A 15,250-nucleotide genomic window follows, 5' to 3' on the forward strand; every position below is an offset into this window, starting at 1 on the left:
CTTTTGCACTCATTTGCACTCTTACATTGTATGATCCCATAGATTATAAATAATTTAAAATATGGAGAGTTTTTACCTTGATAGGAACTATACAGTACAACACAACAGCTTTAACTGTCGCCAAGCTTCTTTTCATAACACATTGAATTATAAAGAGGGAGAAATGTGATTTTTTCTGTATTTTCACCTCTTCAAGAGCAGTTTAACAACATCCTACTGCCACCTCGTGGTCACGGTTTTAACTGCATTCGAGTTAACAACCAGCCAGGACAAAGCAATTACCGTTTGCTACTTACCACTCCTGTTTTAACAATTCTGGTCCCTTGGAATATTCGGGTAGTGTTAGCTGGGAAACAAAGAAATTACATTGTAAACAATATAACTTTTTTTTTTGTTCCAATAAAACTTATGATTTACATATAATTTTCGCATGTCATGAGATATTATTCCTTTGTAGATTTTTTCCCAACCATTTAAAAATGTAAAACCCTTCTTAGCTTGTGAGTCATTAAAAAACCTTTCACAGGGCTATGTAGCTTGCCTGCTGACTCTTGTCTTACGGTATTAGTTAAATTTTAAAAAAAAAATTTATTGTTTTCTGTTTTGAAGTAAAACTTACATAAGTAAATCTACAAATTTTAGGTGTACTGTCCAAGTAATTTTCTCTATAAACACCTGTGTAACTACTACCCATATTGAGACATATATAGATGTTGGCCAGCACCCCAGAAGGTTTGCATAAGCCCCACACAATACTGATCCCACCTTTCCAAAAGGTAACCCACAATTCTGACCTGTGTTTTGTCTATCTCTGATTTCATATAAATGGAATCATTATTGCACTGTTCCTACCTATCATCTTTCAAGTTTATTTTTTTAGTAATCTCTGTACCCAACTTGGGGCTCAAACTCATGACCCTCAGATCAAGAGTCACACGCTCTTCTGACTGAGCCAGCCAGACAACCCCCCTACCTACCATCTTTTTGTTTATAATTTCCTATATTATCAATTCCGTGATTATAACGTGAATCCTGAACTTACTATAGTTTACCTTAAATTAGTATTTGTACCACTTCCTAAAAACACAAGAACTGTACAATAATTTAACTCTATTTGCCTGCCTCGCCTTTTGTATGCTGTCATATATTTTATATTTTATTTCTACTTCAGTTTTAAAGCCCCGTAAGATACCACCTTCATTGCTTCATTGCTTTAAATTGTCAAATTCTGATATGACCCACAGAACATTCGTTCTGATGTTCGTTCCTTCCTGTGGTTCTGCCTCTTATTGTTGTTAAAAAATATAACTCTAGAAAATGTTTAATTGTGGTAAAATACACATAAACTTACCATCTTAACCGATTAAATTTTTTTTTTTTTTTAATTTTTGAGAGAGAGAGAGACAGAGACAGAGAGAAAGAGAGAGAAGGCTCCATGATCAGGGCGGAGCTCAACGAAGGGCTTGATCCTATGACCCTGGGATCATGGCCTGAGCTGAAATCCAGAGTCGAATGCTCAACCGAGCCACCCAAGTGCCCCATCTTAACCACTTTTAAGTGTGCAGTTCAGTAGTGTTAAGTATGTTTTCATTGGTGTACAACCAATCTCGGAATTTTTCATCTTTCAAAACTGAAACTCTGTACCCATTCACCCCTCTCCCAGCCTCTGGCAACCACCATTCTATTTGATGTTTCTATATGTTTGACTACTCTAGATACTTCACATAAGTGGAATCATATATATTTGCCTTTTTGTGACTGGCTAATTTCATTTAGCACAAGGTCTTTGAGGTTCATCCATGCTGGGCCATGTGTCAGAATTTCCATCCTTTTCAAGGCTGAATAATATTCCACTCTATGCACACACAGCATTTTCTTTATCTATTCATTGTTAGTGGACACTTGGGTTGCTTCACTACTGTGAATAATGCCAAAGAGTCTAATTAAAGAAAATAGCAAAGTGCTTCTTTGTGGTTATCTCCAAATAGGAGTGTTATAGGGGCGCCTGGGTGGCTCAGTCGGTTGAGCGGCCCGCTTCGGCTCAGGTCATGATCTTGCGGTCTGTGAGTTCGAGCCCCATATCGGGCTCTGTGGTGACAGCTGAGAGCCTGAAGCCTGTTTCAGATTCTGTGTCTCCCTCTCTCTGACCCTCCCCTGTTCATGCTCTGTCTCTCCCTGTCTCAAGAATAAATAAAACGTTAAGAAAAACAAAATTTAAAAAAAAAACAAAAAACAAATAGGAGTGTTATATAAACTAAAAGTTTGCTTCCTATATATACATGGCACTGAAAAATCAGAAAAAAAAAAAAAAGCTAAATACCAAAGTATATAATATGCGTGTCTGTTGTAAGTTTTTACCTAAACCAGGAGTGGCAAACGACTGGCATAATTTTTGTTTGGCCTGCAAGCTTTTTTAAAACTGAACTTGTTGCAATAGCTTTCAAACTAAAAATCCCAATTTCCTGCTTATCCTGTAGAGTCACAATATTCAGTAAAACTGAACTCTCCTCCCTGCAGGGACTGAGCATCCCTCAGTGGATGGTGGATAGTGGATGTAGGATGTCCAGCTTCCCGTTGATAACCCTCCCCGTGTCTATACATGTGCCTTGCACGGCCCCAGGGGCACCTGAGTCTGCAACCCCCAGCCTAATGACACATTCATTTTGCATAGTTGGAAAGTCGAGATGAACTCTCGACTTTGGAAAGAGATGCATAGTGGGAAAGAGATGAACGTGGAGTACTCACCTCCCTTCGTTAAAGCGGGTCATCTAAAGAGACCTGTGTCACCTGCCCTTTACAAAGGGCTCTGATTAAGGCCCAGAAACAAAGCAGCAACTCAGACACCTACTTCTCATTAACGTTTGACAGTTTCTACCGGGCTGGTTCAAGCTGTGGTGACCAGGAAGTTTCTCCGGGACCGCTGGTATCAGAAATGCTTAACCTGGCACCCATGGGCCCAGGGGGATTCAGGGACAGGAAAAAAAAGGCATCTGCCTTTTCCTACCAAGCTCTCACTGACGTGAAACCAAGGCTCTCCTTCTGCCATGAGAGCAGCCAACACATCTCAGCAGCCCCAGCAGGACCTGTGACTCTGTCTCTGACTTAAGTCAGGTATTTTTATACTCCCTTATAATTGTTGTAGCTATTCTGCCACAACATTTATGTTTGTCGCCACTCAGACATCAAGGTAGCAAGCCGACCCAATGCTTGTCCTTCGATGCCTTAATAAAAAGAGGAAAAAGCATATATGACTATATGCCCAAATTTGTTTAAAATATTTTGACAACTGTATTTGAGCATAATTGGTTCCCTCTTCTGTGTATTTTACTTATTTTAAGTGATTGTGAGATGGGATCCATTGGCTTCAGGCTGCCTAATGGGTCTGTGGCTCAGAGAAAAGCTCAAGAACCACTATTTTCTATGACCGTTGAGAACTGCAGACAGGATTTGAACACGAAGCAATCGATCTTTCCACCTGTTCTTGTTGAATTACGGGGGCCATAGGGTAATATTTAGGGGTGGTCTGTTGCTATGTATAAACGATCTGGATTTGGAATAAGAAATCAAGACACTGCTAGTGGCCAAGTGGTTTTTTCTTGTTGCTGTTGTTTTTTTTCTGCAAGTTACTCGACTGCCTGGAACATCATCTCTCCATCAGTAAAATAACACATACCTTACAAGCTGCCACTGCCATGGGGTCAAATGAAATAACTTACTAACTTATGGGAAAAGGCTCTGTAACTGTGAGCCATTCATGGATACTGCTTGCTATTATTACTATTATATTTGTCACACTCAAGTAAATATGTAACACTTAATAGTGTATTTACCATAATGTAAACATTCCAACATGGCTTCCTCATGCTCCCAAACCAGACGTAAACTTCATCACTGGGAAACCTAATTATTCTGAACCAGGCCTCTGTGAAATTCCTGAAGCTTTTTTCCACTCCCTTTTAAGACTTGAGTCCTAACAGTTGATCAGTTTTGCATGCTGGGCTCCACTGCTCACAAACGCATCCTTGGCTCTCAAGAAGAGGTGTGCTAGCCTCCCCGAAGAGTTAGTTCGTACGCTGCCCACCGGATGCCTAATTTAGGGAAGACGCAAAAGCCACTGTGGGGAGGCCCGGAGGATCCACGCCCCTCTGTCAACGTATAGGGACAAGCAACAATATAGAAAACAAGGAAACGCACGTCCACCTCTGAACAAAGTGAGTCTTTCTAGACAAAGGAGACATTGGCCATTTCCAACAAGTCTCTGTGATCAGACATGTTAAATATTCCATGCTTGGAATTTATAGCTGACAAGGCCTTTTTGAATTACATTACATTACAAACATTTAATTTTTCAAAGTCCACACAGAAGCCAGCAAGCTCAGGGGCCTATTAATCAGGACAGGCAGTTCTGCAGATTCTAGGTTCTTGGTCGGAGCACACGGGAGGCCTAATCATGATTTATGCGTCCAAAGTTCCAGGGCCCTGGCCTCAGCAAACTCCCACTGTGGCCTCCTATTCTCTCTCCCCTGGGCCACACAGACCTGGCTCTGGCCTGTGGACCCTCATCAACACAGGCAGAGGGGCCAAAACACGCAGGGCACAGGGGGTCGCGTGAAAAAAACACAGCGATGCTCATTTCAATTAGTTTAAATGGAAGGATGACATAATGTGAACACTAGCAAAGAGTATTTAAATGCTAAATGCCAAACTGTAAAGCTAGAAGGGATCCTTAGAGGGAATCTAAAGCTGGAGGGTTTCTTACCCTGAGTTCACCCTTTCTTTTTATATCAAACCTAGTACTAAGGTGATATTTATAGTTGGTACCAGGCACTCTGCTAATTATTTTACATGTTTCACCGCACGCCATTCCACAAGGTCCCTGTGAGGTCGGTACCTTCAATACCGCCGCTTTTTGGACGGGGACACTGCAGCTTGGGGGAGCTAATAACCATTCTCTGAGTTCCAGAAACACCGAGTGGCAGGTGGACTCAAAGCCGGGGCCCTCACTCCAGGGCCCCAGCTCTACACCAGTGCCTCTCAGTCTTCACTGCGCATGCCAGATGGGCCATCCGCTTAGAACTGAGATTCCTGGCCCCACCATCAGAGATTCTGAGGCAATTGTTCAGGGAGAGGCCCATAAATGTGCATTTCTCACAGGCTTCCAGATGATGCTGATTGATGTTGCTGGTCCAGGACCTACAGGCTTGATGGGGTCCCTGAAGTTGTACGCAAAACTCTGGATTTTTCTACGGGAAGGGTCCAAAGACTTCATCAGATACATGACTCAAAAAAGTTAAGAGCCGCTGGCCTGGGGCGTAGGTTTCTCTGAAACTGAGGATCTCAGGTGTGAAGAACCTTACCAGTAAGGACCTCAGCCTAGCACAGCAAGGTCCAGTGCCCTGGTCCCTCCCGCCATGTTGGTCTTGGTGCACGTCCCCAAACCAAGTCACCAAATAAAGTCACGAAATAAAGTTTCACTGGAACCAGGACTGGGATTAGGTTGGGGCAAGTTAAGACAGGGTGGATCCTATCTTTATTTAGAATTTGTGTATTTTCTCCACGAACATTTTGCACGGATTTTGCTTCAAAAAAAAGTTCTGGTAAAATACAACATACCTTGAGTATGGAGTTTTTTGGTACTCTTAAATTTTGCACGAAGGTAAATGCTTCCTTTGACTGACCCTAGTCCTGACTCTGGAATGTTCTACCAGACCCTATCTCACCAGGAGCATAGAGCTATTTCTCCAGAAACCCAAGGATCCTGCAAGCAAAGGCTCATTTATGTGGCTTGTAAGCGAGAAGGGCATGCTGTAGGAGCACCTGGGTGGCTCAGTCAGTTAAGCATCCAACTCTCGGTTTTGGCTCAGATCACAATCTCACGGTTTCACGGGTTTGAGGCCTGCATCAGGCTGTGCACTGCCAGTGTGGAGCCTGCTTGGGATCCTCCCTCTCTCTGTCTCTCTGTCTCTCTATCTCTCTCTCCCTCCCTCTCTTTCTGCTCCTCCTCTACTCATGCTGTCTCTGTCTCTCTCAAAATAAATAAATAAACTTAAAAAAAAAAAGAGTGTGCTATATGTTTGGGCTCTAGTTCTTAAGAGAATAGCTAAGTGAATCATGCTAAAAATCCAAAGGCGATACTCCATAACACAACTAGGATGTGATTTTTGTGATGATGCAGTGTTACCCAAATACTTGGTTCCCCACAGTTGGAATATGACAACAATAATAAACAAAATAATCAACACTCTGCTCTTGTTCCCCGTCTTCTGGCCTCTGAAACCCCCAACCTAAAAGACAGGCTTAAATGCCTCAGGCTTTTCAGGCGTGATTTAAAACTCCATGTTGATTCTTAGGCCAGGCTTATTTCTTCTGACCAGGCACGTTAAGAAGAAAAAAGATAAATCATAACAAAGGAGGGGTGCAGGGGCACTTGGGGCCAGAGAAGAGGGGAACTGGCCCTACCTTGAAAGAGCATTGTCTGGCTGAAGTCACTGCGCATGTCATTCCTACAGACGGCTTGGACGCGGAACAGGTAAAGGCTATCCGGTGACACGTGGCTAATGGTGGCTTTCTGCAGGTGAAGAAAGAAAAGGCAGTGAGTTGGTTTTGAGGGCTCGTACATGCCTGACCTTCTAAAACCAAACCTAAAATAATGTTAAGCATTCCTTTTAGGTTTCTGGGTACCATGGCAAAGCCTGACAGACACGATGCTCCCCTGCTGACCGAAGGCTCAGTTTGAAGGGAAAGAACGTTTCGAAATAACTGGCTGGGAATCTGTTTTCAACACTGAAACGTGCAGGATAGCAGATGTAACAAAATCAGTCCGGACTCATCCTTGACTGGCCTGGAACAGGTCTTCGGCCATCTTCGTCCTCACAAGGCTTGGGATTCTTTCCTTTAGTCCAGTTATAGACTGTAATTATTTACCCTAGGCAGCCTCTAGAATTACCAAGTATACTAAACTTCCAGAAGCAGGCAGAGCTTTTAATATCAACAACAAAATCTTGGCGTATACATTTCTTGGCAGTTCAGAGGCCTCGTTGTACTTGATGGATGGATACTATGGGGCACGAGGCTAGGTCAGAACACTTGATTAGAGTCCAGATGACACGAGACCCACCCCTGTCACACCACTCACTGGCCGTGTGATTCCAAGTCAGTTGCTTAATGTCTTCCAGCCTCTGCTACCTTCCACTGTTAAATGCAAAAAGCAGTAGCTACCTCACAGGATGCTTGTGAGTCCTGTAGTACACACGCCATGCAAACCTTGTTCGCAGGCATTCCGCACCACATAACGTAAAGAATGCCCCTGGTCTAACACAGAGCCCAGCAAGCCACAGCTCACAGGCCAAATCCTGCCTACTGTTTCCTTTTTTTAAATAAAGTTTTATTAGCATACAGCCATGCCCATTCATTTTCATGTTGTCTGTGGCAGCTTTCAGCCTACGACGGCAGAGCTGAGTAGCTGCCATAAAGACCTAATGGCCTGGAGAGCACCCCCCCCCCCCCCATTTTGCTATCTGGCTCTTTCTAGAGAACGTCTTGTCAATCCCTGGTCAAGCATCACCAGCCAAATCCAAATCCCTGTTCCTCAAAGCTTCATTCTAAGAGTCTTTGAAAATGAGAGAATTCGGGGCACCTGGGTGGCTCAGTCGGTTAAGAGTCCAACTTCAGCTCAGATCGTGATCTCATGATTTGTGAATTTGAGCCCTGCTTCAGGCTCTGCACTCTCTCTCTCTCTCTCTCTGCCCCTCGTGGGATTCACTCTCTGTCCCTCTCTCTCTGCCTCTTGATCACTTGTGTTCTCTCTTTCTCAAAAATAAATAAATAAACAATAAATAAATTTTAAAAAATTCTAGAAAAAAAAAAGTGTTCCTTTTAGGTTTCTAACCCCAGTAGCCATAAGGTAGAGAACAGCTTTGGTCCCACTACATCAGCACTGTCAACTCCTTGAGGAATTAAGAAAATTAATTTTGTGTCCCCAAAGAAAATAACCACCCCCAGAAAATTCTGCTTAAAAAAAGAAAAAAAAAAACTTGCTGTCAAAGCAGGTTTTTCTCTCTCTTTCTCTCATAAACTAATTAATGCCTCATTCTCTAAACCTCTGACCCCGTGGTCTGTCTTTGTTCAGAGCGAAATCTTTGCTCCATCTATGCAGGGGTTTATTAGAATTCACTCCCAGCCGGTATCTATTTATCTTTGTGTGTTTAATTATTTTCCACTTAGAACAAGAAACCACGTAAGCGGCTAGATAGTTTCTGCTGATTAATGTAAGTCATCTGTACTCGAGAACGAGAAAAACCCTTTACGGACTTCCAATAGCGACAAGAGAAAGGTTAAAACACATCCTAACCTTGGGTGCCTTTCAATAGATTTCCCTCTGATTTCATGAGGCTCATCATTCCCTAATGTGACCCAGATAACAATGTCTAGTGGGGAAATTGAAAATATAAATGGAAATGAAGTAAAAGAATCTTCATCTAAAAGAATATGAAAAGTATTATTCTGTAACTGATTGAATGGGCCCTGGGGACTCTGTATTGGAAAGAAAAAAAAAAGTGATAACAGTCATTAAGAATCCCACTTGGTGCTACTGTATTTTTCATGTGCACATACAATTACGGTTTCATTATTCCACAGCCTTTTTTTTTTTTTCATTAACAATAAGTGGAAGGCTTTTAAACCCAAATGTGTCACTTTGAGTTTCTGTGCAAAGACTTCAAGCCTCATGCTTGCTGGAGGGTTTGCTTTCGTAGCGAAGAAGATGGCATCTGCAAGCACCTGTTCTGAAGGGCCTCGGTGGGTGTTGGCCTCTAAACACTTCCGTAAACGTTAGGACGAGAAGCTGGGCTGGGCACAGACAGCTCAGAGTGACGTCAGATATTAGAGTATCTGAGAGTCTGAGAACACAGGTTAAAAATCACATGGTCACAGGGGTCCAGTGTGAAATGGTAATGTGTGAGGCTGATCATTTGTGACCGAGGGAGTGGTGGGGACTCTGGGCAGCTGACGTTGCAGGTGACTAGAGTACTAGTGGGGAAGAGGAGGGGGAGGAGGAGGGGGAGAAGGGGGAGAAGGAGGAGAAGGAGGAGGAGGAGGAGGAGGAGGAGAGGAAAAGGAAGAACTATAATAGTAATAGCTTGGGGCTTATCCAGCACTTATGTGCCAGGACCTGTTGTACATTTGCACACCTCATACTTAAAATAGCCACATCAGATTTAAAAAAGGGCTTAATGGAAGCTTTCTGGTTTTTTGTTGGTTGGTTTTTTGTTTGTTTTGTTTTTTAATGTTTTATTTATTTTTAAGAGAGCCAGAGAGAGAGGGCGCACGAGTGGGAGAGGGGCACAGAGACAGAGGGGACAGATGATTGGAAGAGGGTTCTGGGCTGACAGGAGAGAGCCCGACATAGGGCTCGAACTCACCACCGTGAGACTGCTACCTGAGCTGAAGCTGGACACTCCACCGACTGAGCCACCCAGAAGCCCCTGTTGGTTGTTTTTTGGAAATAATGTAAGAATAAGCAGTCAATTTTGAAGAGCCTGATTACAAAGAAACTACCTAGCTTTTTCTGGTGGTGTAGCCAGGAAGCAGAAGGGTGGAAGGAGCCCAGGGGGGGTCCCGGCCACAGCTCCCACGGATAGCCACTGCGTTGCGCAGCACAGTGCCCTCAGCAGGCACAGATAAGGCACGCCGTACAGGGCGCGGATGGTAAGAGACGCGGCAGGGGCTCCCCTCGTAACTGCAAGGGCAGTTATGAACACAGCGAGGTTTTACCAAGTCTTTGTCGCTGTCCTTTGTAAACGTCTTCTCCTTCTCGTCCTCGTTCTTGGTCCAGCTGTAGGAGATCATGTAGTTCATGATGGGTGGGTGGTAGACGGTCTCCGGCTGGCTCCAGGACACCTGCAGCGCCGTCTGGTTCAGAGGCTGCACCTTCATGTGGATGGGCGGAGAGCTGCAAACTGAAGACAACACACGGCCAAGCTCAGGGGCTCGCGGGACAACACGCGAATCCACCATGTGCCCGAGTTCTTAAAGATTCTAACCCCCAAAAGCTGGCATCATAGTACAGGAAACATCCGTACTCCTTTTACCGATTTTCACCCACTGCTAACATTTTGCACCTCACACACACACACACACACACACACACACACACACTCACAATTGTTTTCTTGCAAAATCACTGAAAGCAAGTTGCAAACATGCTGATGCTTCTCTCCTTAATACTTTGGCCTTCATCTCCTCAGAATAAGGGCATTCTCTTATATAATTGCATTGGACTGCACGCTTGCGTCCCCCCACTCTGCGAATTCATACGCTGAAATCTGATCCCCAATGTCACGGTATTTGAAGGTGGGGTCTTTGGAAGGCAACTGAGTTATGAGGATGGAACCCTCATTATGAAGGGGATTAGTTTTTCTATAAAAGAGACCCCAGAGGCAGCCCCTCACCCATTCACCATGCAAGCAGACAGCCGTCTTGTAGACCAGGAAGCAGGCTCTTACCAGACAGCAAATCTGCCGGTGCCTTACCCCAGGGTCCCAAGCCTCTGGGACTGTGAGAAAACAAAATTTCTGTGGTTGACAAACCTCCCAGGCTATGGTAGTTTGTGGTAGCAGCCTGAGCTAAGGCAATAACCGTCACAGCATTATCATACTTAAGAAAATAAACATTAATTCAATAATATTATGATATATAGTCCATATTCAGATTTCCCCAGTCATGTCCAATGATAATTTACAGCCACTCCCCACCCCCCCTCATCCCATATTGCAGTTAGTTATCACAATGCTTTAGCCCCTTTAAATCTATTACAGTCCCTGGCCTTTTTTCCTGATGACTTTTTTGAAGAAGCCAGGCCATCTGATGTGTGGGCTATCCCGACACAGTGAAACTGTAGATGAAATTTTACTGTAAATACACCAGAGTGTCAACCGATATAATTTAAAATGAGACTCTCATTTTGAAGCAAAGCCACAAAAACAGGGATGGGTTTCCTCTGGACCAGCAGTACCCTGTGCATTTATACGGATGCAGGGCATTCGGAAAAGTCAGGCTACTTCTCTTTTTCACTCCTTGTGGCCAGCAGGTTTGAAGGGATGTGGTGGTTCTACATCCATCGGTAGACAAAGCCAAGTCGATAGTATCATTAATAGTGTCACATTTTAGGCTTTCAAATGGGTCCTTTCCAGTGGCCATGATTCCTGTCTCCGTGGGGCTTAGAGTCTACGGCAGGGTTTCTGAGCCTCAGCATCACCGACCTCGGGGCAGACAATTCTCTGCTCCTGGGGGGCTGTCGTGTGCACTGCTGGATGTTTAGCAGCATCCCTGGCTGCATCCAGTAGACGCCGGGGGTACTTCCTTCCCGAGTTATGACAACCAAGATGGTCGTCAGATAATGCCAAATGTCCCCTGGAAGGCCAGTCGCCCCAGCTAAAAACCACTGGTCTAAAGGGGGCGATGGAGATTCGTCAAAGAAAGACACATGTGCAGCTGGTATCACACACCCGGATGGAATGGATGGTCAGGAGGAAGTACACAGTGTTTTCCAAGCATATTATGGGAGGATGTGGCCCAGGCTTTGGTAGAGACTCCCTTGAGGGTCATACATCTGCCTGAGAGCTGACAGAGAAGTGGAGATTAAGGGGAGGGAGGGAGGGCAGGTCGAGGGACCACAGCAGGGAGAAGGCCTGAGGGGCTGGATGGAGGCACAGAGAACTAGGCAAGAGGCAAGCATTAACTGGTGGAGCTGGAAAGACCTCATACCCCAGAAGCCAAGTCTGGTCTTGATCCTATGGGCACCGGGAAACGAGAGAGATGGAAACCAGAGAACGACGCAAGCAGGTTTGCACTCTTCAAGATCCCTTGAGCTTCCACCTCCCGGTAGAAGAACCTGGAGGAGCCAGGAGGGAAGGGGGGAGGCAGTGAAGAGGTGCTGTGGGTGGCCAGGCTTGGAGACCAGAGAGAGGATTCGAGAATGGCGGGATCTAGAGCAAAGAGGTAAAACTGAGAGGCCCAGTGAGGTGCCGGCCTAGGAAGGGTGTGAGGGAGAGGAGGGCAGTGAGGACCACACTCCGCTTTGGGGTGCAGGAGGTGAGCAACACCGGAGGAGATGGGTCAGGCTCCAGGGCTTGGTTCTGGCATCTCCCAGAGACACAATTACATGGCCAGCAGCCTACTGCGAGCCACACTCCCCTATTTTCCAACCAAGAGCCCCAAGCCCAAGGCTGCCCAGGGGAGCAGGATGGCTTTCCTGCCAGAGATGCACGGGCCCAGCTTTAAGGACCTGGCTGCTGGAGAAAAGCAGAGATTGGTTTTGACAGGGAGGCATCCTTTTGCTCTGCAACTGCCAAATCACGCTTCAGCCGGAGAGATTCACTTTGTGCGACTGAGACAGGAAGGAAGGGCTAAATTGATGAGGCATTCCCACTGCCCCTCAGAACCCCGGGAGGCATCTTGCTGCCTACCGTGCAAATGCCACCAGCACAGGGACATCAAACAAGCAATCTGAAAGGGAGGCCTGCAGCGAGACGCTAGGGTGCAGTGACAGCAGGAGGACACTAGGTGGCGCTAACATACCGCTTTTAAATACCCCAACTGCCTATGTGGCTGGTAGTTTCTCAAGACAGAGCATGGGCGGGGGAGGGGGGAGAGAGAGGAATCAAGGAAAGATCTACACCCCATCTTTCCAGGTGCCAATAATGAACCCAGGAGATTCATATATTGGAAAGCTTCCATATCTTACAGTGATGACCATGTCAAATTTCCTGATTTCTACATCTCTTCTCACCTCCTACCATGTTCTTATTTAAACTCCCTTATTCTGAAGACATCACTCCTCTGCTCCAATTAGTGGTGAGCTGTATGGGGATGCATATATCTCCAAGAGTTACATCATAACCACATAAATAATTCTATCACCCACATGCGGATGCAACCATTCTTCTTATTTATTCTTTCAAATTAAAATAGCTCAGTTTTTCTTTGCTGATTAAGATGATTCATGTTAACGTTTTTAAAAGGAAACCCAAGTAATACAAAAAGAAGAAAGCTAAAAAAAAATCACCCCAAATCCCAGAATCTAGAGATAACCACTGTTAACTTTCTGGGGATCTCACATTCCAGTGTCTCTTCATGCACGTGTAAAAGCACATGCACGCAATTTGATGTAAATGGGATATGGTTTTACATTATAGTTGTTACATTGCTGTTGTGTTTAACCCACTAAGTCATGGAAATATTTCCTTGTCAATAAAGAGAGCTTGCAGTTTTCACTGTTTTGAATGAACGTGCAGAGGTACAGAAGCCCACTGTCTCAATGTACGAGAAAAAAATGTATGTACACTTAAAGTCAAAACCTTTTATTTGAAACTAGCACTTTAAGTTTTTAAATGCTGAGATTATCAGTTAACATCCCATTTTGGAGAATCTGTGGGTCACGTTGACAACTAGGGAGAATCTTTGTCCAATAGGACCTTCCTAAAAAAAAAAAAAATTATGTGAGTGTAACTGACATACTATGTTACATCAATTTCAGGTATATGACAATGTACTAGTCAATGTACTGAGTGAGGCTCACAAAGGAGGGAGGTCAGACCTCTAATGAGACCACCCACTCAGATGGAACCTCACTGAGGCGCCTCCAGAGGTCCCCCGCTTGTCCCAGACTACATACTGAAGCATGCAGTAGCATTTACAGGCTGAGGAGCTCTGTCCCACCTGAGACGAGCAGGCAGAAAAGAAATTTTTCTCTCTCCATCTATCTCCACCACCGCCCTGAGAGGGAGGGTTTTTCTGGGCCAGATTTGCAGAGTACTAGAAGGACCAACAACAGGAATTGGCAAACTTTTTTGGTCAAGGGCCAGACAGCAAATGTTTCCAGCTTTTCCAACCGCACAGTCTCTGTTGCAAATAGTAAACTCAGCCTTTGAAGTGCAAAACCAGCTCAGGCGGTATGCAGAGGAACGAGTGTGGCTGTGCTCCAGTAAACCTTTATTCCTGGACACTACATTCCAATTTCACAGGACTTTCTTCTTTCTTTTCTTTTTATCTGCAGAGCTATTTAGATACCAAGTCGTCTATATTAGTCATTTTTAATTCAATTTATTTAAACTTAAAAATAGTTCACTGGGTGTTGTATGGAAACCAATTTCACAATAAATTTCATACGAAAAAAATAAATAAAATCACCTTTTTTTTTTTTTTACCAATAAATAAATAAATAAACAAACAATAAAAAAATTAAAAAAAAATAGTTCACACATTTGATTTTCAGGCGTTAGGAAATCTTGGGTGTTTTTTCAACTGTTCAAAATTAAAAAAAAAAATTATTCCTAACTCATGGTTGTACAAAAGGTAGTGGTCAAGTTCTGGCCTGTAGGTCACTGGTTTGCTGATCCTTGATCTGGAAAATAAAGGGAGGCCAAGCTTTTACCTGAAGATGCTTGCGTTCTCAGCACTGAATTCCGCCTCTCAACGCAGCCTGAGAGGTGCACTCGGCCTCAGAGTGGAGACTCTTCTGTGTGCAATTATATTATTTACTTTGCTGAATGTCTTTGGTAAGTAATCTACCTCCCCACCAGAATGGAAACTCCAAGAGTCTAGTATCTTTCCTGTCTTGTCTGCCGCATTATCCCTGGTGGTGAAGACAGAGCTTGACCCAGGGTGCCTGGTAGCTCGGTCCGTTGAATGTCTGGCTCTTGATTTCGGCTCAGGTCATGATCTCACGGTTCCTGGGGGATCGAGCCCTGCGTCGGGCTCCGCACGAATAGTGTGCGGCCTGCTTGGGATTCTCTCTCTCTGTCCTTCCCCTGCTTGCATTCTCTCTCTCAAAATTAATACATAAACTCACAAAGCACAGAGGCTGACACAGAGCAGGCCCTCAATAAATACTGCCAGAATGAATGGCATGTTGGGTGGGTGGGTTCCTCTGCTGTCCATGTTCCGTGTGCCATCACCCCCGCCATGCCTGCCATTTTCTTCCACTCTTCTCTCTGGCCAGCAACCCCTCCGCCCCCCACCCGGCCTCCCTGAGGGTCTTGATCCAACCTCACAGTTCCCCTCTGACATCTCTGTGCTCCCAGGGCCCCTCTGCTCCCCATTTCAACTTGCCCATCACGTGTGTCCCCATCAGCTGTCCACTTCTCCGTCCCTGTGGCAGGACTGTAAGTACCTCCAGGGCATGGACCGCACTCTTCATCACTAATGCCCTCAGCAGGGCCTCAAATTTCATTCACAGAACGAAGGAAGGCAT

At 44.8% G+C, this 15,250-nt stretch overlaps 1 protein-coding gene across 4 annotated transcripts in view; it reads right to left on the bottom strand.

Moving 5' to 3' along the window:
* Positions 1-15,250, bottom strand: part of PTPRG (protein tyrosine phosphatase receptor type G) — a 718,534-nt gene that overhangs the window by 102,740 nt on the left and 600,544 nt on the right. For all 4 annotated transcript variants that reach the window (XM_058726333.1, XM_058726331.1, XM_058726330.1 and 1 more), the window contains 3 exons: positions 9,772-9,956; positions 6,460-6,568; positions 297-346 (listed from right to left, as the gene is read on the bottom strand). In XM_058726333.1, coding sequence (XP_058582316.1) covers positions 297-346; positions 6,460-6,568; positions 9,772-9,956 — 344 coding nt within the window. The remainder of the gene's footprint in view (positions 1-296; positions 347-6,459; positions 6,569-9,771; positions 9,957-15,250) is intronic.

The sequence above is a fragment of the Neofelis nebulosa genome, chromosome 4 (genome assembly GCF_028018385.1).
Source record: "Neofelis nebulosa isolate mNeoNeb1 chromosome 4, mNeoNeb1.pri, whole genome shotgun sequence".
Lineage (NCBI taxonomy): Eukaryota > Metazoa > Chordata > Mammalia > Carnivora > Felidae > Neofelis > Neofelis nebulosa.